We start from the raw sequence: 25,587 nt of genomic DNA, 5'->3' as shown, positions 1-25,587 counted from the left end.
CGCATCGCACAACATCAAAACCTTCCATATAAAAAAATACAAGATGTTTTCTCGATATATACAAGGGTGTCTTTTGTTGTGTCGGAGTACAACAACAGTGGAATCTCAAGCAGTGGTAAACCTATAATTTCAACTTTAAGATTACTGTGGTTGTGCTGCAGCTGTTACGGTTCAAGGGGACCCAAAGTCAGTCAGTGAAACAGCATCATGACACACAGAGGCAAGAGTATATTTTACTGTCATATTTACATTTTAGACATTGTAGTGATACTCCACCCAAATGCCTCTCTTTTGAGTACTGACCACTCGCCCCGTGGGCTTGAAAAACGGCCGTTAAACACTTGAAGCTTGTGTTTTTTAAGGCGAGAGGGGTCTGTGGTCGAGCTGTATTCAAAGTACTTACAATGGATTGTTTGGAAAGTTTTCATGCCACATAAAATGAATTAAAATGTTTTTCAAACCATCTACTTTGGTGTTCGTCTGTGTTCTCAGTACAAACAGTCACATTTTGCCAGCATGTGGCTAAACACATTGCTTTTGTCTTAGCGCTCTCTACCCTGTGAAGCCCACACGCAGGCCTGTGTGTTGGTGTTCACCCCGTTCGAGTGGTATCGCTGGATTAAATGGGTGTTTAAGTGGTCGACTAGTATGTTGAGAATGTCATCATCAGCATATTAAATGGTTGTGTTTATTATTATGCTGCAACAGAGGCAGTAAGCTGATGTGACATTAGTACTGTCTGAAGAGCAAGAAAGAGGGTTGTTGGGGTGGTGAACGGGTCAAACACAGGACTTTCACCCAGGAGACTGGAGTTTGTGTCCAGTATGACACCAAACTGCAACCTTGAATTACTTATGTCACCTTACAAACATAAAGTATTTATTTTAAGCCAAACCATGATGTTTTTTCTGAACCTAACCACGTAGTCTTTGCGTCTAAACCTACAAAAATGAAAGTGGAACATCAGTGGCATTTAATGTGCTGATAATGGCAATCTGAACATAGTAGTCAGTAGGCTTGTCACGATACCAGAAAAAAGCCACTGTTTCTAGCCCAGACGATGGAGAACAGGCGCTCGTCCTCGGCACCGACTGACACGCCTATACTGCCCCCGTCAGTTCCAAGAGGAATCGACACAGCCCGCTGAGGGCAAAGTTGTATCCGGTACTTACGGTACCAAAAAAAAAAAAAAAAAAAAACTTGGTACAGAAGTATTGGTTCTCATGACAACCCTAGTAGTCAGTGCACCAGGACCACGAGAAAGAGTTGATGCTACGAATGTCCGGTGGGAGGGAGTTCTGGAGGCGGGGGGAGAGCCATGGTGGTCATGGGGTCTAGAGCAAGAGGAATGCAAGAGGAAGACCTGAGAGTTCAGGTGGGGGTGTGGATGTGCAGGAGTTGGGAGAGGAACAGAGGAGCTTGGTTGTGGACGGCCTTAAAGGCGAGGAGTAAGATCTTAAAGTCACTTTGTGAAGGCAGTTGACTCACAGTAATGTCGACGACGACGACCATATGCACCAACAAATTTGACAGTTGACAAAGACAAAAACTAGAAACATTTCCTTTATATAGTTAATTGATTTTAATTAGTTTTGTGTGTACACAATGTTGTTTCACTGCATTTTTATTTTTCCTAAAGTCTAGTTTTTATTTTTATTGCCGCAAACTAAACACCTAGTTTTAGTTTTTAGTTTAGTTAACTATAACAACCTTGACCAAGATTCTTGTAACCCATATCTATCAAGCTAATAACCACTAATAATGCCCATTTAATAGAGTGATAAGACTCGAGATGGGTGGTTAGTTTAGAAATTATACCCTTTAGGTGTTGTAATGGACAGAAACACTTAATCCAAGCTCAGTCATTGGCTGAGATTTGTGAAATTTCTGTCAATATTTCACTTTTTAAAAAAAGCGTACTCACAATTTCAATCCACAGCCTTGCTGCAATTCCTGTTTCCCTTGAAAGGATCAATTCACCAAAATTACAAAAAGCAAACAAATTTTCTCACATTCTCTGAGTATACAGATGTTTTAAAAGCAGTGGTTCCTAACTGGTGCAGCCACGGGGTCCGCATTTCTCTGTAGTCATTAGTTCGAGGTCCACACAGTTTAATACATTCAGCGTCATACTTGTGTGTAATCATGTCGTCGAGCTAGTTTGCTGTGAAGCAGCTGTCTGTTAGTTACTAACTCTAAAGCAGAAAACGGCACGGAAATTCACTGTACTTCAAAATAAAGTATGTTTTTGACAAGCTTGACATGTTAGCAAGTCACTTGCGGTCCATTCAGAATGGACCCGTGACCCATCAGTTGGGAAACACTGCTTTAAAGTACACATCTGAAATTTCACCCAGATACAATAGAGTTGAATTCAGTTGTTTTTGTTGCACTCAAAGAATGAAAACTTGTTACTCTGGAATATCCACAGACCTTTCTGTGAACCCTTCACGTCCAACTGTATCGAAAAAAACAGCGCCCATAAAACTGTTGACAACAAGGTCTGTGGATTATCCAGACGTTGTTTCTGGCGATGGATATCTCCAAACCTCAGCACATAAAACTGAAACTATCTCCATGACTGTGTGACACCATAGATAAATGAGAAAATGTGTTTTTGTCATTTGGGTGAGCCAGCCCTTTCAGCAACTTTCAAGCCTGAAAAGAGTTCTAATAATATAACTTTCATGCTGAAGAGATTTTGTTGAAGTATCACTTTAATAGAAAAGAGTCATCAAGGACAAAGTGCAAACAGTAGCTTGAATGTAGATTGAATGTTGTTTCCTGTGTGAGATCTCTCTGTGTGTGACCAGAGGAAGTGGAGGCAGGATGCAGGAAGGTGAGGATGAGGAAGGTGGCAGGTTGACCGGTGGGAGGCATAATGAAAACCTGCCCAGATTCTGGAGCGAGGTTCTCCACCTGTGTGTGTCACTTGTTAGTGTGTGTGTGTGTGTGTGTGTGTGTGTGTGTGTGTGTGTGTGTGTGTGGTTGTTAAGGCTTGGCTCAGTCAGGCCCTAATCAAGCCTTCAACACCGCTGACCATCAATATTTAATCAGTATCCATCTGCAGAGACTGCTGCTTCTCTCTTTCTTCTCTCCCTCTCTCTTTCAGTCACACACATTGTGGCTCTTTCAGGTTATCCTCCCTCTATCGAAATCTTTGAACCTATGCTTTCAATCCACGGATCCCAGATCAGACGGGTGAGTCGCTGACCTGACGCAATTTAAACTGACTGCATCACTTTACAGCGGCACACTTTCATATTCCCTCCATTTTTTTATAAGCAGTGACCTGGAAAAACTCCTCCAAAGTAAAGAGAAAACACAGTTTGCCCTCCTGAATGCAAATGAGACTAATCACTCAATTGAAGAGGATTGAAAGTGCCTGTTTACAAGCCCCTCTGTGTATCCATACTGCCTGTAGCTATAACAAAGGGACTGTAAAATTGGTCCAACCTCCTCTTTTCCTATCTTTCCCCCTCTTTCTCTTCCCCTCGCACCCATGCTGTTCATCAGCCCTCACTGAATCCCAGCCGTTCTCCTCAGCTCAGCACACCGTGACAGCAGGGAGGCATGTCATGCTGTATTAGTGAGTGTACATGTGCGTATGCGCGTGTAACGCCGCACACAGCAGCGTCTGCGTGAGAAAACAGCGACGGAGAAAATAGTGCACACACGGTATAATGAAGCAGAGCGGGAGGCTGCACAGCAGAGCCCAGGTGAGCGAGGGAGGGAGAGATAGATTGAATGAGAGGGATGAGACGGAAAACAGTGGAGGAGAGGTGCTGAGCGGCAAAAGGTCACAGGCAGCCTCCAGCTCATGTGTGTATTCACAGAGACTAAAGACCATTTAGACTGCTTTCCTCAGTTCATGGGCATTTGAGTGGCGTGCAGAAATTGGACATAATGGTATAATAATATGTGATTTCAGGACCCAACGGAGAGGCACACACACACACACACACACACACACACTCACTCACTCAGAGATAAAAGCTACCCATCAACAAGGTTTGTGGAATTTAGCAAAATTATCTGTTTCACATACAGTCGTTGCTGCCAATGATATTCTCTGTGACTCATTTACTGCAATACCTTTTCATGTGTTTTACACAGGATACAGCCGAGTTAATTAAAGGGTCGGTTCACTTAAATTACAAAAACATGTTCTCATTTCCCTGAGTGGCATTTTTAGTGCTTTAAACAATTTTTAAAAAGTCACCTGATTACAGTATCAATGCATCTCTCTCTGGAAACAGTGGGCTGATTACATAAACACTGGGACTACTTTTTAATCAAGAAACTGCCGCATGTTTATATCAGGGTGTCTACTAGTATAACATGTTAAATTTAAGACTTTTTAAGACCTTTTTAATTCCACTTCAAATGATATTTAAGACCAAACTTGCAATGGAAATACAAACCAAACATGAAAATATGCTCTTTCCAAGTACGCACATTAATGTCAGTTCAAAATTTACCACGTTTGAAACACTCAAACAACATACAGCGTAGTTTGCTTCATAAACACTTCCGGGCACTGATTTTAATTTGTCCTTTCACTTGCATTTTCCCATTTTTCCGTAGCTTGCAAGTTCCTAGTTTAACGATGCAGACTCATTGTGTGATCTAAGTACATTGAGGGGGCCAAAATACGGGCATTGCACACATACAGGTGTTGTGTTGAGGTCTGGTACCCCGTGAAATAGTATTTCCCTCCTGTTAGAAATGTGTTTCCTATAGCACCAACACTAAAACTTATATCTGTGATGTGACTAAAAAAACATTTAAGACCCATTCAATCTGAATTTAAGACAGTATAATACTTTTCACATAACATTTTAAGACTTTTTAAGGAACTGCGGCCACCCTGTATATTCTGTGGAATATCCCGCGGAGTAAAGATGTGAATTTTCACCTCTTTATTCACGCTACAACTGTTTTTATTGATTCCAAACTACCAATTTACAGACTGCACAGATGTTAGCTGTTAGCTAGCTGGTGCATATGCACTGACTGTGTATATGAGCACATTTTGATCTGATCTCAAAACTCACCAAGAACTCAAGTTTTCCCTAGTTGGGCTTCCATCCAAATATCAGGGAAATTTTTTACTGAATTTTGAGAAAAGCCCTTCTGTACAGAGTTTGCATGTTCTCCCTGTGTCAGCGTGGGTTTACTCCGGCTTCCTCCCTCAGTCCAAAGACATGCAGGTTAATTGGTGACTCTAAATTGTCCGTAGGTGTGAATGTGAGTGTGAATGGTTGTCTGTCTCTATGTGTCAGCCCTGTGATAGTCTGGTGACCTGTCCAGGGTGTACCTATTGTCACATTCCTCTAGTCCTTCTCCCTTTTCTCCTTTTTTCTCTGTATGTTTATAACGTGTACTCAACAAGTCATTGTAATAAGTGCATATTTTCCAGCTCCCATGCCTCGGTTTGTGTTCTGAAAGGCATTTGCTCCTGACTTGTTTTTTGTTGTTGTTGTTTAAATAGCTCAACATTTTGGATAGTATGATTTTCTGTCAGACAGTTTGGTGTGAAAATCGATGGGAGGTTAGCCTTGCTTAGCATAAAGACTGGTAGGCAGGGGTTGCAGCTAGCCATGCTGTGTTGAAAGTTCAGAAATCTGCTCTCCAACACACGCTGTTTTTGTTTAGTCTAGACACAGATAAAAATGTTTTCAGGATGGTTCTGTATCTTTTGGCCAGGCTATTTCCTGCTGGCACTAACTCCACACCTCACCGAGTAGTATCGAGCTCTGTCTGTGGAGTCACTCATCATGTAGAAACTTGATTAAAGGTCCCATATAATGATCAGTTTCAGGTTTATACTTGTATTTGGGGTTTCTACTAGAACATTTTAACATGCTTTAATGTTCAAAAAACTATATTGTTCTCATACTGTCTGCTTGAATTCACCTGTATTGACCCTCTGTCTGAAACACTCCACTGTAATGCCTGTCTTTTTAAGCCCCCTCGAAAAAACGCAGTCTACTGTGATTGGTTACTGTTCTTGGGTCTTCCACATCTGCTCCCTCAGCGTCTCTGCACAGTCACTGCAGTCAGGGAATGACTGTAACGGCACTGTAGCAACAGTTCCTACCTTTATATAGTGTAGTTCTGACATCACAACAACCAGGAAGTCCTGACGGCTCGTTTAAATGCTCAGTCTCTGGATGCGGACTGTGTCTTTCTGGTATTTATATAGCACTTCTATGTGCTTTATAATAATAAAAAGACCTTTAAATCTAACTTTTATCAGTATGGGACCTTTAAAGTCGTGTAAGCAAATGTGTTACAGAGGCCATTACATATTCAAAAGCCATTTTGCAGCCCGCTGGGAAAACACACACATACATAAACCTACACATCGACACTTTTCCTCTTCCCCTCACACCTCCTGTCAATACCACTTATCACTTATAATCAATGACTAGACTCATCAATTATGTATTAGCTATAGCTTCCTGTCTGCTGACACAGCCAGTATGCATATACTTTATGTATCAGTGTGTGTGTCTGTGTGTGTCTGTGTGTGTGTGTGTGTGTGTTTGTGTGTGAATGATGAGAAGAAAACAGCGAAATCCTGAAAAAAAATTATGTAGTTTCCTTTCCCAGACAAAAACAAAGCCACACCTCTTATTCATCTGTCTATCCATCTCTAAACACTCCCACTCTGTCTCCCTCTCCCTCTTCTCTTTCTCCAGGGAACTGGCTAAATTGTGTGTGTGTGTGTGTGTGTGAAATCTAAGCCTGGGCCAGGCCTGCTTTTGCCCAGAATAAAAACACCAAGCTCATCAGTCAGTCACTCAGACCGGGCTCATGTTCGATCTAATGACCAGAAACTCTCTCTCTTACACGCATTCACAAACACACAGACACACTTTTTGGGCTGATGAGCTGCTAAACATGACATATCATACCCACAGTGGAGCACCTTCCAAATCTGAGTGCTCAGTGACAACACCAAAACAAAAATCTATCTACGTGTGCTATCACAGCTTTCCAGGGGCGTCGAAGTGGGGGGGTGGGGGGGATAATTACCAAGAGGGGCACTTGAAAAGCCTGGAATGAAATTGTGGTTTTATTTGCAGTTTTTTATTTCTAAGTAATTAATAGTGACTGATAAAGAATGAGAATTTTAGGCATCACTTTCGATTCTCAATTGAACTTTGAACCACATGTCAATAATCTCATTAAATTCTGCTACTTCCACTTAAGAAATATTATCAAAATTAATTCAGCTGAGTCTTTTCCTGAACCTAGAAAAGGTTACTCATGCTTTTGTATTCTCACGCCTCCACTACTGCAACGCACTGTTTGCATGCCTCAGTAAATCTTCAGTAGCTCGGTGCAGAACGCTGCAGCTCGTATTTTAACTGCGACAAATCATAGGTTATCACCCCAATTCTCGCCTGCCTCTGCTGGCTGCCAGTTAACTTCAGATTCGATTTTAAAATTATTTTATTAACTTTTAAAGCTCAACATGGTTTAGCGCCGAGCTTCTGACTACATTCGCTCCAAGTCGTGACTTGAGATCCTCAAGCCTCCCCTCACTAGTCGTCCTTAGATTGAGGTAAGTAACTAAAGGTGATCGGGCTTTTGCCGTCAAGGCCCCGAGGCTCTGGACTTCTCTGCCTGAGGGGATCAGGCTGGCTACCACATTACCTGTTTTTAAATCATTGCTTGAAACATATTCTTATAGGAAAGCTTTCCCTTTTAATGCCTGATATGTACTTTTTGATTTGTAACTGTTGCGTTTATTTCCTTTGTATTGTTTTGTTGTCTTTGTAGCTTTGAGTAGATAAGTGCTATACAAATAGATATTATTATTATTAGTAATGTCATAACTAACTTAAAATTGGCTGGATCAATCAATTGAAAGGCTGCACTTTATATAAAAGCAATAGTGGAGGCTCTCTGAGGCCCCTCCCATCCCTTAAAGTTGGAAAATGGTTTAGTCTGATTCGCGCTAGGATTCGTCTCTAAACGAAGCCAGAGCCGAGTGCGTGATTGAATATGCTGCTGGAGCAAGTACACTGTCATGTCTTTCACCATGAGAGGGAAATCAGGATTCCAAAAAAAGAAAAGAAAGAAAGAAAGGAGAGGGAAAGAGAGGAAACTGACCTTGCAAAAAGAAAAATCAAAAGGTGCTTGAGAGACTGCTTATACACTGGACCCAGAATTTGGTGCTACACCCCTATGTCTTCCTTAAAATACCACTTCCACACAAACAAATCCAAACACACACACACACACACACACACACACACACACACACACACACATCTGATATTTCCCATGCTTTCATCAGGGGGCATAAATGCACAGATCCATACACATGCACATGCGACCTGATTACTGAGAGAGTTGTTCGATTACAGAGAGACACGCTGTCTTATTGATTTTCAGCACCAAGCTGTGAGGTTTACATTCTGAGAGTGAAAGATGATGAGGAGGAGGAGTTGGAGGGTGTGAGTTTGTAAATTCCTGTACAAATGCTGTAAACTGCTGAAAGTACAGTACTTATAGAACCATGTGCAGAAAACCCCAAACATTTTTCACTCCCTTTGTCTCTTCAGCTCCTTCTGTGTCTGTCTATTTTTCTTCTCACTCCTGTTTCCTCCCTCTGGGGTGTCTCTCTCTCCCTCTCTCTCTGTCTGTCGGTCTTCCTCTCTTTTCCTCGCTCCTCCTCCTGTTTGTTTAAGTCTCTTTGCCTCTCTCTCACTCTCTGGTCGGCATCCACCGCTTCAGCTGGGCCGCAAGAAGCTGTGATCCACCTGCCAAGAATCAAACAGCGCTGCCAACAGCCAGACTGGCGCACAAAGAGACCAGGATGCTTATACACACACTCGCACACTAAACTGAGTCACACACACCTCAGGATGGTGCCAGGGCCACAAAGAGAAAGACTGCTCAATAAGACCACCACACACACTCAATATAGAGTACAATATGTGACTACATAATAAGTTCACATCTTTTCAGCTCAGTACACAAAGTATTACACCGGTAGACGTGATATATAATGAAGCCCAGCTTGCTGACACCAACATTCAACATGCTGATACAACATGTATAAGCCTCATTGTTTTCGTTCATCAGCTTAAAGTGATTTTCACCAAGGTTTTATGTCCCAACACCCCCAAAAGTTGTTATGTTTCCTGCTGCAGGAAAATGCTGACAGCTGCAGTCTACAGTAATCAAGGTGCTCTTGTGGCAGAAAATCTTCCGGTAATAGAAAGGGAAGGGAAAAATGGAAAGAAAATGCAAATAAGATGCTGATGATTCCTTTTGAGCACAAAGTAATCTAAAAAATATATTCTGATGCACCGCAGAGATTGTGTTGCAGTGGGATTTACTTTAAATTTTATTCTATTTTTGTTTTTGAATTGTATTTTCTAATCTGATTTTCACCTTCCTTATCATTATTGAAAAACACCAGTAAATGTATGTATTCAGAATCTGTTAAGCCCTACATGTTTAGTTGGACTCAATAGTAATTTATAAAAAAGAATATGTTAATGTATGTATATATATATATATATATATATAAAGAATATAATTTATAAAAAAATTAAATATACGGGGCGTCGGTGGCTTAGTGGTAGAGCAGGCGCCCCATGTATAAGGCTGTTGCCGCAGCGGCCCGGGTTCGAATCCAGCCTTTGGCCCTTTGCTGCATGTCATCCCCCCTCTCTCTCTCTCTCTCCCCCTTCATGCTTACCTGTCCTGTCCATTAAAGGCAAAATGGCCAAAAAAATATCTTTAAAAAAAAAAATAAAAATTAAATATACATAATTTAAAAAAAAATTAAAAACAGTGAGACATATTTAATATTATTTGAATTAAGTGTACAGTTTGCATCAANGTCCTGTCCATTAAAGGCAAAATGGCCAAAAAAATATCTTTAAAAAAAAAAAAAAAAATTAAATATACATAATTTAAAAAAAATTAAAAACAGTGAGACATATTTAATATTATTTGAATTAAGTGTACAGTTTGCATCAATATCCACTTAAAATTTCCAAATTATGTACACAAGTTTCCAATATTTCTTCCTTTAACAAATAAATTGTTTAATACTTTGAGAAATACAGTTATTGGAGATGGATTAGAGGATCAATACCACTCTCATGTCTTAGCTTAGCTTAGCATAATAACTGGAAATGGTGCCATGCCATTGTTACCAAAATTTTGAAGCCCCATTAATCCAAAAAACGTCCCATTGGACGGAGAGCCCATTTCTCCAACAGCCTGTTTCCCCCAAAACAAACAGCGATCGCTCCAAAGTCCAGTTTCTCCAGTTAGTTTCGGTTTGCCAGCAGCGCTTGAGCCATCGATCCCGGGTGTATTGACCAACCCTTTGTGGCATTTCCCAGTTGCACTTGAGCCACTGAACGCGGGTGTTAAGATGTAGGTAGATTTTGTTACTTTACCTTTGAGCCAGACTCGATGTTTCCCCTGTTTTCAGTCTTTATGCTAAGCTAGGCTAACTGTCGGCTTACAATACATAGCTGCATATAGTGTTCAGACATGAGTATCAATCTTCTCGTGGCAAGAAAGCTAATAAATGTATTTCCCAAATTGCTGAACATTTAAATTGAATTCAGTTCATTAGACAGACATCGCCACTGAGGTTGAACCGCTTCTTCTTGATCAACAAAAACAGGTTGATAAACTAGGAAATAAAATACACAGTAAAACTGAAGTACCTGCTGGAGCACAGGGCTTTGCAGCTTGCTCCATATACCGAGATAACTCACTGTACTCAAATACACCCAGATGCAATAAATAAAACAGCTATACAACTGCACACGAGTACACACACACACACACACACTTATACACACACACACACGCACATGCACCCAATATCTCAGTATCAGTGCCGCCACACACACACAGACCTTTCCCTGCTTCCACTCCACTGAGAGTGCAGTTCAACGATTGAGAGTGTTGTCAGGGCAACAAACGGGCCGGCGGAGAGCAGGATGAAGGAGTGGGAAGAGTTGAGCTCTGAACTTTAGGAACAAACTGGCGTCATACCGAGACTGCTACTTTTTCTCTCTGGCTGTCTTTTCATCAGTCCTCCCTCCACTCACCCACAAACCACCAGAGGCTCTCAATCAGTCTGCTCGCTTTTAGTCTCCTCTCTCCTTTCGGCACGCCTGCCCTCCGTTCAAGCTATTTTATAGGAGCTGTGTGTTACTGTATATCTGTCCTATCCTTATCTCGAGGGGTGTAAATCACAAGTTTCATCATGACAAGACATCATATTGATTCTTAAGATGATGATATATTTGCTGATATGACAAAGTCTGCCACGATAAGATTTCGATTTGATTGAATTCAGGGGCCTGTGATCGATTTGAGATATCCTGATTGTCTTTTTCTTGGCTGCTTACCATGCTCTGCGTGGCGTCAGGCTGCTGGTACTGTTAGAATGTTTAGGAAGGAGGTGAGCTTGGACACAGACGTGACATGGAAATTTCAATATAAAGGCATATGTTATAGGTCCAGTGTTTAGGATTTAAGGGCATCTATTGGCAGAAGTAGTATATAATATTCATAACTATGTTTTCATTTGTTTATAACCATCTGAAAATAAGAATTGTGTTCTCATCACCTTGGAATGAGTTGTATATTTCTACATAAGGTGGGTCCTCTCCCATGAAGTCCGCCATGTTGTTTCTACGGTAGCCCATAACGGACAAACCAAACACTGGCTCTCTATAGTGCCATTTGCGTTTTCACATTGGCCGCTGTAGTTCTCCTACACACTTTGCACAAAAGAGAACTTTCACATATGCAACATCACCCCTAGATGTCGCTAAATCCCACACACTGGACCTTTAAAAATGACGATATATATCAATGCTTTTAATTTACATCAATGATATTGGATCATTGACTATTGAATCAACATATTGATACATATCGATGGATCTTTACAGCCCTACTTATCTGTAGTGAGTGACCTTTTCTATCCATTATTTTGTTAGACGCAAGAAACTTCTCTCTCAATTCTTTCATTGGACCTCTTCCAGTAAGACATAGTTTTGTATGGAGGAAATACTTAACATATTATATTGTCACCTTGCATGTATGTTAGAGGAAATGGGTAGCTTTATAACCAGCAGTGACAAGATGTGAAGGAAATGCAACATTAGTTTTTCTTTTTTTTCTGTATAAAATGAAGCATGATCTTACTCATAAGTTAACATATTCAGATATTAACTAAAATTTCAAAATTTTGTGTTCTCTAGTTCTTAACAAGGGGTTCCCGACCCCCACTAGGGGTCACCACAGCTTCATGGGGGGTTGTGAGGCCTTTTTTTTTTTTTAAAGGGTATAAGGAATCTGTTTGCTTGTTTTTTTTCCTAATATATACAGTAGGCCTTCCTTTATTTCCTGCTATTTTTAAAGTCTGGATGATTATTCAAGTTATAAACTTTAAAAAAATGTCACAAAATAAGAGCACAGTGAAGACTTGAACACAAGCTATATTCACAAAGCCTTCACTCGCCGCTAAACAGCCTCGTCCTGCATTAAGAAAGTAAACAGTTAACACAACCAGGGAGCTTATAGGATAATGGCCAAGCGTCAGGGAGGAGACAACACTGAATTTATCAATAAAGAAGCCCATAAGTATGTAGGATTGTTTCAAAAATAATCATACAGACAGAGAATTGCATAAAAGGACCTCAGGATATCACCAGTTATTACATTCACTATTTGAAGTCATTGTACAGTCTATCAGTTGTTCTGTACTGCTGTTGTTATGCATTGAATATAATACAAAATATATATGTCACGTCTTCAGGGGTCGCCAGTTTACTCATAATAGAAAAGGATCCTTTAAGGAAAAAGGTTGGAAACTCAGTGTGTTCATTATTAAAGTCAACAATCATTTAACTTCTTTAGTAGAGAAATCTGTTTGTTGTCTGCTACTGTATTTGCTCCTGTGTGAAAAGTCTGCACTGATGAACATATTCCATGTATAAAACATGAAATGTGTTTGAAGTGCGGTCTGTCGACCGTCCTTTTACACCCTGAATTTGGAGCTACTTTGAACGTCTTTTAAAGTTTAAACAGTACAGTTGTTCTCACGAGCGTTCATCAAAGTGCAGATAAATTGTGAAAGGTTTTACAGCCAAACTACAAACGTTTGTATTCAGATTTTTAGCCTCTATTATGTGCTGTTTGTGTGCGCGGGACATGTTTCCCCTAAAGCAGTCACATCCCAATCTGCAATTTTCTTAATTTGATTTTTCTATAAAGAGTTTAGGGCGGGCTGAGATGGGATCTATTATGATTCCAGAGGAAAAAATGTTATTCTTATTTGAGTGTGATAGCTGTCTGCAAACCCAATGTGCCTATGAATAATTCAATGGATTTAAATTAAATTCTAATCCTAATTCTTCTTTGATTCAGTTCAATCACCCCTGCTTTCTAACTTCCTGTTTTGTTCGGGGGAAATGTAATGTTGATCCTCCACACTTCGACAAACACAAAATTAAATTGGGTTGGACTGAATCGTATAGATAATTACACAGCAGCATATAGCTTTACAAATGACTGATAGACAGCAGCGGATCACTGAAGGTAAAAGCTGATTCTGTGAAACACACCAATAAAATTCAATTAGCTATTACATGCATGGCTAAATAATAGTTGGGTGTCTGAATCACGAGTTGATAGAAAAGTGGATCAAAGCATAAAAAATAATTATCATTTGCCCTTAAACTGCAAAAAGAAACTAGTAAATGTTTGAATGGATTGATTAATTTGTCCTTAGATATTCATTTGCTTCAACAAAGTATGATTTCATAACCTTCTTTATCATTTAACTCAGCCATAAGAAATGTATACGAGCAGGGTTATCTGCACATAAGTGTTAGAAAAAATAAAATATGTTAGCTGAGCCACACCAGGAGATAAATGTTATCATGTGGCAGAAAAAAGCTGGATGTAGTTCATGTATGAATCATGTATATGGATGACTTTACTATATTTTCCATATAATTATTATGTCATTGAGACACTAGGGTGCATGTATCTTTAATCACTGACTGGCCAGTAAATCAAGACACTTAAAATATTAGCTGGTCTACAAGTATGCTATAAGACATGGATGTGAGGGCAGATGTTAACACTATCAGTGCAAATGACATTTAAGTAAGAAAGTTATCAAGAATGATAAAGACATTTAAGTTGGCTTAAATCAACTCCTTCGTGTCAAAACAAGTAGTTCACTCTGTTTTTATTTGCCTGATATCAAACTGAACTCGTTACTCTCTGTCTCCATCAGGTGTCTTTGTCCCGGAGAGGATGTGTTACGAAGAGGCGGTGGACATCTTCCAGACTGACAAAATGCTGCGTACACAGAGAACCGCCAAAGTGCAGACTGAGGTAAACACTGAACAGCATGTGGGAGCTACTGAATCATTATGTGAGGCAGAGACACAAGCAAGGAAAGCACTGATACAGCATGCTGTTGATGTGGCTTAAAGGGACAGTTCACCACAAAATCAAAAATACATATTTTTCCTCTCACCTGTAGTGCTATTTATCTAGATTGTTTTGGTGTGAGTTGCCGAGTGTTGGAGATATCAGCCGTAGAGATGTCTGCCTTCTCTTGAATATAATGGAACTAGATGGCACTTGACTCGTGGTGCTCAAAGCACTCGGTTACTCAAGATAATCCACAGACCTTGCTCTGAGCAGTTTCATGTAGGAACTATTTTCTTTCTACTGAACTACACCTGCCACCGGTATCACAGTGCAGAAGGAAGCATGTATCTCCAGCTAGCTAACCTAGCACTACTAAGCTAGCTAACAGCTCAGCAGAGGAGGATGCCATTAATATTGACATTTGTCACAAGCCAATTATCCATGAGTAGATGCACACCTCCTTCTATGTGGCAATACAGTTACATTAGTAGTGCCCTCCTTAAGCTGTAACGTTAGCTAGCTCAGTCGTGATCGGTGAGCTAGCAGTAGATGCACACGTCCTTCTGCATGGTGATACAGTTGGTGCAGGCTGAGTGCCTTCCAGTTTTATTATATTCGATAAAAAGCATCTCTACGGCTGATATCTCCAACACTCAGCAACTTTTAAAACAATCTAAATTGATAAAACAGCACTACAGGTAAGAGGGAAAAATATGCATTGTGATTTTGGGGTGAGCTGTCCCTTTAAACTGATGCAACAAAACAGCTTATTCAGATTAACCAAGCAAAACTTTGTAGGAAAATGAAACAAGGCAAACAGGAAAACAGATCTACATCATTTATCTAAAGGTCTTAATGTAGGTCTAAACTGTGAGGTTGGCTTTTTGTGAATAAGCCAGCAGAAATATACCAGATCTAACCCAATTTTCAGGTAAAAAATAAGTCAAGACAACAGCCGTAAGATGTCTACTCCACAGCAGTACCACATGGGTGAAAAAATAAATAAATGTGATGTTAAGAAGCTCTTTTTCAAGGCAGCTGCTTTAGTGAAGTGATTTCTAAATGGGATGCGCATGGTTTATTGAAAACCTTCTCCAAAGCCTTGGAAAAAAAAAAAACAACCCTGGCAACCCAAAAGGCAGATGGCGCGCAATGCTAAAAATGTTTATGAAAATATCTGTGTACGTGATGAACTGCACCTCGTTGAGCTTGCATTTTTGGACCTCCCTCCCCCTTCCGCTGTGGCGGAAAGTACATTAGCCTACTCTGCTATTTCATATACACTGGCAGCACTAGCAGAACAGAAAAGATGCCATTCTGACAGACTATGACAGGAGCACTGCCCTAGTTTGTCGCTTGAAGAGGCTCTGAGTGTGTGTGTGTGTGTGTGTGTGTGTGTGTGTGTGTGTGAGTGTGTACGTGGATGTACGGGTTTGTCTGTGCGTGCTGGTTGAACGCTTACGGTGTTGAACTGTGACACCCAGTCAGATCCAGACACTTGTTTTTTTAATAAGCTTCTTCCAACAGTATGCCAGCAACTCATCAAGGGCAAAGAGCAACAAACACATCCACACACAGCCGTAACGACACACACAGACACACCAGCGCACACAAACTGGAGACCTTGAGGATTCAGAAACAACTTAGAGTACAAACCACAGGCACAGACGCCTCCACACATGGGCCTACGCACACACTGTGACGCACCATTCATTTAGAGAAGTGAAATAAGATAGCTTGAGCAGAGTGAATAGAATGAATGAGCAGCGATAGATAAAGCTCTTTCTCCTTAATAAGACACAGATAATTCTGTAGGAATGTGTTTCTCTAAACTCCTCCTCTTGTGTTTATCTCTTTCTTGACCTTTGTTGTGCTTTGTTAGTTCTTATGACATTTCTCCTGACGGGACACACACTTTCACACACACTCGTGCACACAGCTGTCACACAGTGGTTGGTCACAGGAGGGTAAATTGGCCTAGAATCTCAGGAGTGAGTCACGGCAGCGAAGACGGTTAGGAAATCACATGTCAGATAAAAGTGTGTTCAGACAGGTTGCTACAGTCAGTACACAACCATATGACATAAACACACACGCCTACAATAATTGTCTGTCTGGCAATGTGTCTGTCTGCCCAGCTGCTGCTATCAAATCAAACTTAAACCAATTTGCACTGATGTGGACACCATAACATAGTAAACAGAGCAGCAGAACAAGCTTAAACTGACGCTAAAAAGGGATAAGGGGGGCAGATGGATGTACTGCAGGGAAATTTATGAAGGAATTATGTTAGCAAAACACCCCAAACCAACCGAGAAACATTTGTTAGCTTGGCCGTGTTCGCTGCTGCTCAGTTTTGTCTGGCAAACCATTACCTGACTCAGCTAACATCCATGCATCAGTGGAAAAAGCTCTTCTTGTGTGTCGAGACAAATGTCGAGAAGACGCAGGTCTACAAATCAGCAAACGGGGTCAACAAAGGATAAAAAGGTACCATTTGTTACTTGCAAGAAGGCATCTGAGAAGCTGCACAAACACGCATGTTCCAAACAACGTAATTTTCTCGTGAAGAAAACTTCAAAAAGGTTTTTTAAGGCTGTGAATATACTGATTTGTACAGGGAGTCAATTTCAGTCATGGGGGAACTGTACTTCAGAGCTGTTCTTGGATATATAAATCCATTTCAAGCATGCAGTGATATAATACAGGGTTCCTGCAGATCCTTATAAAGTCTTAAAATGCAAAAACTAAGGCCTTAATTGGTGTTAAAATGTCTTAAATCAGTGTTTTCAAAATTATTAAAAATACAAAGAAATGGAAAGTAGGGTTTTATTAATTGTTTTTTTTCTCACACTGCATTGTAAAATTTCCAAATAATTGGTAACATAATTTTTTAAAATTAATTTACGAAATGCCTCTCACATTAAAATCATGAAGATCAGGACAGTGGAACCAACAACACTCATATTTTGTTTTCAGCCTGGATGCTAAGAGCAGAGGATCCATTGCCTGCCAGCTAACTGTCACTGTACCCTGGACGACATGGGGAAGTGCAATGTCAACAAAAACTGTCTATTTAATCAAGATTTTACGGCACATCCAAAACCGGTAAATGGCAATGCATAGGAGGCTCTGTGTGTTTTATGCAAAATGTTTTTAAAACGTTGCATGATGGTAATCAAGGCAGGGGAATCCCACATGCAGGATGAGAAACATGAAATCGCCAAGAAAACCCGCCAACACACATCAGGTATTTCCTAGTTCTGTTGTACCTTTGTACCTGTTTTCCCTAACCCTGCATGATTAATGTCAGTTCATGTTACTTTTGGTTCTTGTAAAACTGGTCTTACATTTCAACCTGAGTGGCTTTAAAAGGCTCTTAAAAAGTCTTAAATCTAACTCAGGAGCCCTGAAATATATAAACTGACTTTCCCATGTATGAATCTACTGTGAAGTAAAATAGAAAAGAAGCTGTGTGAATATTTTCTGGCAGTTACAGTCCAGCTTAAGTCCTCAGGAATTTTACTCTTGTGAAACCTTCACAGCTGTTCATCATCAGCAGAGAAAAGGTTGCAGCGCCGGTCAGCAAACATACTATATCTACGGCTGACCCAAATCCTCGGCTGTTTGTTTGTAAAGCTGGCTAATGCAGCCTTTCACAGCCGCGGCACGAGCCAAGCCCGCAGAGCAAACAACAAGAGGAAAACAGAAAGAGAGGGAGAGGTACGGAAACAACCAAATTCAATTTAGTCAAATTAAAGGTCAGGGCAGGGGGTGCAGGGGTGGATATGAGTGAGGAGGGGCGATGAGAGGGAAAGTGTGTATGTGTGTGTGTGTGTGTGTGTGTGTGTGTGTGTGTGTGTGTGTGTGTGTGTGTGTGTGTGTGTGTGTTCGAGTGGTCAAGGCCCAGTGATCAGTGATTTGACCAGCAGTTAAGGGCTTGTTCAGAGGGGGAGGGGGGTCAACAGACGTGGTGGGGGCCCCACTTATACCCAAATCTTCACTCCAGCCATCAGACATCACACACTGAGGGAAGGCTTCCTTTGACATTAATGAACTCTGCATCCGGCGGAAATCACTCAAGCCTACAGTTCAGTTCTGGCTGTTTAAGACACACAAACGTTCACATTACTTGTGGAAAATGAAATAATATGTTATAAAGCAGCTGCTGTGTCGTGTATCAACTTCTAGAAAAGGTACAATTAATTAAGATAAGTCACATTAAGATACAGTATAGATTTTTAACTGATGAGTGCACTCCATAAAGCAATTAAAGAAGTGAGAAAAATCTGTACTGTGTGGCTGCACTGTAGTTAATTTAACTGTTTGCATTTGTTTACACCATGAAGAGAAAAACTAAACTCATATGCATACTGGGGAATATAGTCCAGATGCTTTTTCTGTCCTTTCCTTTAACAGTACAGTCTGCAGATCAACTTGACTGACACATCAGACTTCACGCTTTCGAGGTCTAGTCTGACAGTTGGAGAAAGATCCCTTTGTTCTCTCTCTTGCCGAGAGTAAGATGACGACATCTATACCACTCTCACACCGGTAAATTTGAAGCTGCAGCTAGTTGATGGTTAGCTTAGCTTAGCATAACAGCTGGAAGCAGGGGGAAGCAGCTAGCCTGGAACCTCTGAGGGCATTTGTACACAGAGGGTGTGATGAATAAACAACGTGAAAATGTGAAACACTCGCCGACAAATAATTCTCGCCAAAATATTTGTTCTGGCAGTGACACAGCACATTTTTGCGGCAGTTGCAACACTTGTTCAGTGAAAAGTTTAACTAGAGTTGAGCCAGGTCATTCTGGGGATGCTCGCGCCGCATCTGAGGAGGCAGAGGACCAACAACCGGAAATTATTCTAAGTTACTTTACTGGGTTTCCCTTCAGCAAAATGCTTTGAGTGAATTTGAGTTCCATCTGGTAAACAGTTACGCAGTGTCAATGTGTAGGGCTTTTATTGTGAAAGATAAGAACAGAAGTAGTGGATCTCGTATGCACTGCCTTTGTAAGGTTGAAAGGCATGATAAAGTTTGCTTGTTTGCTCTTAGTTCGGACTACGGAGTCTCTGTGTTGATGTTGCGCAACATGATTGGTCAATGCCTTTATTTGCCCTGGGAAAGGTCAGAAAAATCAACCACATTCCCCAAAAAAATTAAGTTGCTTTTTCGTCACATAGTATTTGTGTTCTGTGTAACGGTACTCGTGAAAATAATAACAGCTTAAAGTGAATTCATCACACAAAAACAATGCCCTTTATGTGTAAACCTCACCAACGAACACTTTATGTCTCCTTTGTTGAATACAAACAAAAGCCGCACTGTCAAAATGAGTATTTGTGGCTTTATTGTTGTTGTGTGCTGGACTACTTCTCGGCCATGACTTCCTGGCAATCTCACACTGACGAAAAGACTCCAGGAGGTCAGAAACAACCCCCTGTAAAACCACATGTGGTCATTTTCAGACCCTCAGTTTGTGCACAAATTCTGCAGATATAACATTTTAATTGGTGAGCTTTAAAGGTGCTGATAGGTTGGGATTTTTTTTTTACCCCTGGACAGAGCTTGCTAGCTGTTTCCAATCCTTATCAAAGGGCAACCTCCAAGGCTGAAAAATGAAGCCAACACAGAAGTGCCTAAACCTGCAGTTCCTTGAACGGCCACATGAGACTGGCTCCAGAAGCCAGCGGATCCTCATAGACTCCCATGTTAAAGCAGAAATAAACATCTTAACACCCTCGTACAAAAAACGATTTTGGTCTCTTTAGCTAATTCCCCCATCCATGACAACTGTACAGGGGTGAATTCTTTTACAATTTACCCATTTACATTTTAATAAGGCTTAAAGTTCCGCATAATTAAGGGAAGGCTCGTTTCAGAGACAGGCTGTCAACAGATAGTGTCCTCGGCTTCTGAGTCAGATCCACCCCTTGCTCCTCCAGAGCGCCAGCCTCTCGCCCAAATATGTTCACCTCTGGCCCCAAAGAACCAAGATGGCGATGGCCGAATAGTCTACAGTCGATATACTAAGCTATGCTAACCAGCTGCTGCGTATAGCTTCATATTTAGCGTACAGACATGAGACTAGTATCTATCTTCTCGGCGAGAAAGTGTACAGCCTACACATAATGTCAAACTATTACATTTGACATGGAGAAACTGACTGTTAAGGGTTAACGATTTATCTTTGCCGAAACAAAAGAATTTGAATTAGTAGGGCTGAATACAAAACCATATTTAGCAACCACTGACTACCATCAAATAAAACACAAAGGCTCTGCGGGTGCTCAACAGAACACATAGAAATTTATTCTCTTTTTTCTTATCGCTTTTGTTTTGTCTCACGGATTCTCTCTTGTGGATTTGTCTTTTATTTATAATTTCAGTCCCCCCTTCTCTCTCTCTCTCTCTCTCACACACACACGCACACACACAATGAATCCATGAGGTGAAGCCCTCACAGCAGAATCCTTCTCTGTCACTGAGCTGTATTTATAACCCCATCTATCAGCCAGCCCCGGGAATACATGACACTATTCTCTGGACCGAGACCACCAAACTGCCCCCCAGCCATACATTACGATAGCATGATTGTGTGTGGGGGTGTGTGCATGCACGTGCACATGCATCCATGTGTGCGTGTGCATGGGCCTGTGTTAAGCAGATATAGGAGCTCCACCTCATTACAGAAAACATACAGCGGGCTGTCCAACTGTTACACTGCTACTGGAGGTCAGAGAGAGGAAGAGGGGAGGGAGGGAGTAAAGAAGGAGAAAACAAAAGGGGAAACAAGTAAGGAGAGAGAGATGGAGGCCAGGAGGGAGAGAAGGGCAGATATGAAAGACGGGGATTAGAGATGGATTGGAGTGGAGGAGGTAGACAAGAAAAACAGGAGGGTGCTCGCGCTTGCTGTCTGTCTCCGCTGCTCTCTGATGGGAGCGTCGATCTATATCATCTTCTGTCCAAGGTCACGGTTGTTACATGGGAGCGTAGCAATTTCTCGGACTCACACACACACACTTGGTGAAGTATGGCTCTGCCGATAACTACAAGCAACCATTATAGATTAAAGCAATTAAAGCAGAGGAGACCTTTGACCCAACATTATACCACAGTCAGGATGTTGTGTGAATCATACAACATGTGTGTGAGGGGAGGCTTTACATATGCTTGCCTCTGCACTAACTGCTCACCCCTATGTTAACCTTACAAAGCAATACAGCAATTCCCTTCACCCACCGCCTCCCCGCACCCTAAGGCCAATCCAATAAAAAGCTTCAAGTGTACCGTAGTTCCGAGACCAATTACAGATTACAGTAAACCTCAAGACTATAACATAAACCACAGTTGAGTCACATTTTCCCCATGTTTTGTTGTTTTTCCTCTCCCTCCCTGCCCTCTCTTGATTATTAATTCAATTATACATCCATTTGCGCAGCAGTTTTCAGGCAGAATTTGGAATTAAATCATTTATCCACCTCTATTAGTACACGCTAATCAGCGTACACTTGCAGTGGAAGGAAGCGCGGGGCTCCCAGTCATGCTCCTGTGTTTTCTAGGATTGAGGAGGTATATTTAGAGAGAGTGGGGGAAGACACGAAAATAGAAATAGTCTGCTCCATTCCCCACCGGGAGGATGCGGAAAGGGAGAAGTGGGTGCAAGGAAACAACAACAAAAAAGGAGCAGACACTGAGTCAGAAGGGATGCAGAAGGAAAGTGAAGACCGGCTGAGGACAGCAGGACAAAAAGGAACCGTGAGAGACCTGTGAGCATCCACCCTGCTGTTACATCAGTATGCCCTCAGGGTTCAGACCGAGGGTGTGTTGGGCTCCCTCTGCTGGTGCACAACAACTCCTCCATTCCTCTTCCTCCCTTTACTGTTGATGACAAAAGACCTTCAAAGGATGCTCTTCATCAAAACAACGTATGAATGGACCCTTTTCCACTACATGTCCCCCGGTCTGCAGCAGTTTCAAACATCAATTCTCCAGAAGCACCGTGTGCCGCCGGTGCACCCACACAACTGAGTCTCTTGTAAATGCCAACAATTTTGGAGCAGATCAATAGCTCCGGTAGTAAACTAAGCTTGTTGACAGCTTAACACTATTTTCCCGCTAACACTATCAGCTCTATCAAAGGGACTGTGTTCTTAATTGAGCCTTGAGAGCTCTATCTCTCCTTTTTATGACAGCCTCGCTTCTACTCGACAGACTCAGAGGGAGGATTTCCTGGAATAACACGACTACCGAGATACGTGGGTGGAGAATATGCACACTCATAGACAAACACAAGGCACACACACACACACTGGCACAAAGAAGAGCAATCCCTCAGCTAAGTGTGCAGTCGCAGCAGGAAAACTGGCAGGCCGAAAAGGTAAACGCAGGGCACAGAGCGGCTGACAAAAATGGCTTCATTGGATTACTTTCCCATCGGGGTATGGGCACACACCCTCCACATACACACACACAAGTCGGGCATTGGGCTTATAGTTGCCAATTAGGCCAATAGTCTGACACAGCAGGACAAAGAAATAACCACAGGATGAAAGACAAAGTGAATCAGACGCGGGCTGCATGGCAGATTATTTGAAAAGTGTGTATCAGTGATGAAAAACCTTCAGTCACCTCAAAAATTCTCACGCTGGACATCATCACACACACAAACGCACACACACACACAGACACACAGCAACTCACAGATGCCCCTGGTCGTTTATCTAAATCAACAGGAGTTTCCTTTGACTTCCAGTTGGTTTCATCATTCATGCTCATTTCAATGAATATTTCAACAGTGTGTTAGTGTCTCCTTCACATGCATTGTCTCCCGCTGTGAAAACACTCCTCCACTCTTCCTCTCTGTGTGTGTGTGTGCGTCTCTTGCTCCCTATCTATCCTCCAGAGCCTTTGTTCTACGTGAACTCCACGGGGCTGTGACATACATTCAGCCGTATGTACGTACGCGCCGCTTATACTGTTAAGTCAGCCGGAGACAAGAGATGTCATCAAACGTTACCCTGTCATTGTGTGCGTGTGTTCAAGGTGATTGTTGAGTGTTTAATCCAAGCCTGGAGTCTGTGTGTGTGTGAGAGAGTGAGTGAGAGGAAAAAATATTGATAGAAGGCAAATCATCCAGCTCATAACAAGGATGGAGAGCTTTGTTGAGCTGCAGGCGAAGATACTGGGGGGATGCTGGGGACGCTTTTCCCCCGCGGTTAAAAACATGAAACTAACAGAGGAGTTTTGTTTTGACAAAATTAAAAACATCAACATGCAGAGTGTTTTAAGTTCAAAATCTCCTGGTGAGGACCCCCAATTCCCTTTTCATGCATCCCTCCTAATGTGGGAACAAAACCTACGCCCTTGGCTGAAGAGCAGGACTGACTGGAGCTTTGGGAAACACTGAGTAAAACAATTCACAGAATGACAATCAAGTCACAGCTGCATCATCTCCAGTCACACTGTCTGACAGCCAGCCAGCAAAAAAACAAAAAGTTGAGATAACCCTCCAACAGCTTTATAAAGCAGTTACTGTGCATATAACTTCTGCACACCCGCCTCTCTCTTCTTTTATCTCCACTTAGTGCAACTTCCCATTAAACAAGCCAGTTCCCATCCGTGTTTCAGCCCACCAAGCAGTCAAGAGTAGTTAGTGAGTAAATGCATTGGCTAATTTCAGGCCGAGCATCGATGTTAATACAATAACTGAGAGAGGCTCAGCAGCAGCGTGTGACAAATTTAATGTAATTGCTGCTCCTCATTTGCAGACTGAGGCTGGAGCAGGAGGCAAAAAAACATTTATCAGTGCTTTATAATGAAGATATTTATAATGAGGAGGGAGATGTCACTGTTGTTTTGGTGTAATCTTTCTCAGTTAGGTTAGTTTAATGCAAGGAATATAGTTATATATGAATGAATACAATGTGAGGAGATGTCAGAAAGTAAAATGTCTACATCAGCCTTCTCTATCTTCAGCATGGCAGGGCTGCCTGTGTGTATATGTCATACAAATTTAATGTCAGTGTGCTCGGAAAAGAAAAACGTGACGAACAGTTTCCCCCCCTCTCCTTCTCCCTCTCTCCGCTTTTCTTTATGCATCATTCATAACCGAGCCGAGCACTTAACGGGAGTCTCCGCCGCTCCGCTCCGCTCCTTTCCCCGGCAAGTGGAACCGCGGGATGGGGCTCCCCATCCGCCAACACAGCGCACAACCCAAGTCATCTCCCTCACTCCACTTTCAGCTTCACACACACACACACACACACACATACACTCACTGACACACAACCCCGTCAGGGCACCCACCTTCATTCTCCGGGTAATTCCGTAAGGCTCGGCACGGCGACAACGCGTGAAAAAGCAGAAGCAGGGAGGACAGGAGGAAAAGGGATGGATAGATCCACAGGACGCGTGGTGGTGCCATTTTTCAGGCTGCGCTGCGCCCTCGCTGCATCCCTGTTGGCGGTGTCGAGTCGGTGAGCGCAGCCCTGCGATTGAGGAGAGAGGGAGAGCAGAGCAGAGGAGAGAGGGAGGAGGAGACGCTGGGAAGGAGGGTCCACAGCCAGCCAAGTCCTGTCAATCAGCCGCCTGGCTCTGGGGTGGTAGAGAGGCCTTAGGAGACTCCTCACACTGGGTTACACTGTAAAAAATAATCCACCTGAACCAGAGGATGAGCCTGATACTGAGTTTCAATGTGTGTATTTTTCACTTTCCATTCCCTAACCAAGTAAACACAATCAACTGTCAGTGCTTCAAGGGCATAGTCAGAATTTTGTTCTCTTTTCCAAGGCTAAACTGGAAGCCATGCACAATGGAGCTTCAAACCTAAAACCTGGCAATAATTCCACAACTAAACCAAACCTTTTATTGGGATGAGATGATTATAAGCACATTTTCAAAATGTTGGAGCCCGTCTTTTGCAGTCATCTGAGATCAAACCGTGACAGCTGTGCATCCCATTCCCCTTTGTGAAGCAGTGAAAAGGGAGCCGAAGTCGTGGAAATCCGGCGCTTGGGCAGTGACTTGCAGTGTCAGAAAGACATCCTTTAATGTTGACATGATACACAACCGGTTGCCGTTAAAGTTTAACGCCGCCTGGCGGGACAAGGACTAAAGTCAAGGTGG

At 42.0% G+C, this 25,587-nt stretch overlaps 1 protein-coding gene across 3 annotated transcripts in view; it reads right to left on the bottom strand.

Moving 5' to 3' along the window:
• The window catches only part of epha4b (eph receptor A4b), a 121,675-nt gene extending 96,723 nt beyond the window's left edge, over positions 1-24,952 (bottom strand). For all 3 annotated transcript variants that reach the window (XM_050074667.1, XM_050074668.1, XM_050074669.1), the window contains exon 1: positions 24,769-24,952. In XM_050074667.1, coding sequence (XP_049930624.1) covers positions 24,769-24,886 — 118 coding nt within the window. In that variant the 5' untranslated portion in view covers positions 24,887-24,952. The remainder of the gene's footprint in view (positions 1-24,768) is intronic.
• Positions 24,953-25,587: the final 635 nt, after the last annotated feature.

The sequence above is a fragment of the Epinephelus moara genome, chromosome 21, assembly GCF_006386435.1.
Source record: "Epinephelus moara isolate mb chromosome 21, YSFRI_EMoa_1.0, whole genome shotgun sequence".
NCBI classification, from domain to species: domain Eukaryota; kingdom Metazoa; phylum Chordata; class Actinopteri; order Perciformes; family Serranidae; genus Epinephelus; species Epinephelus moara.
The sequence above is the reverse complement of the archived record's forward strand: the minus strand, read 5'-3'. Positions and strand labels throughout refer to the sequence as shown.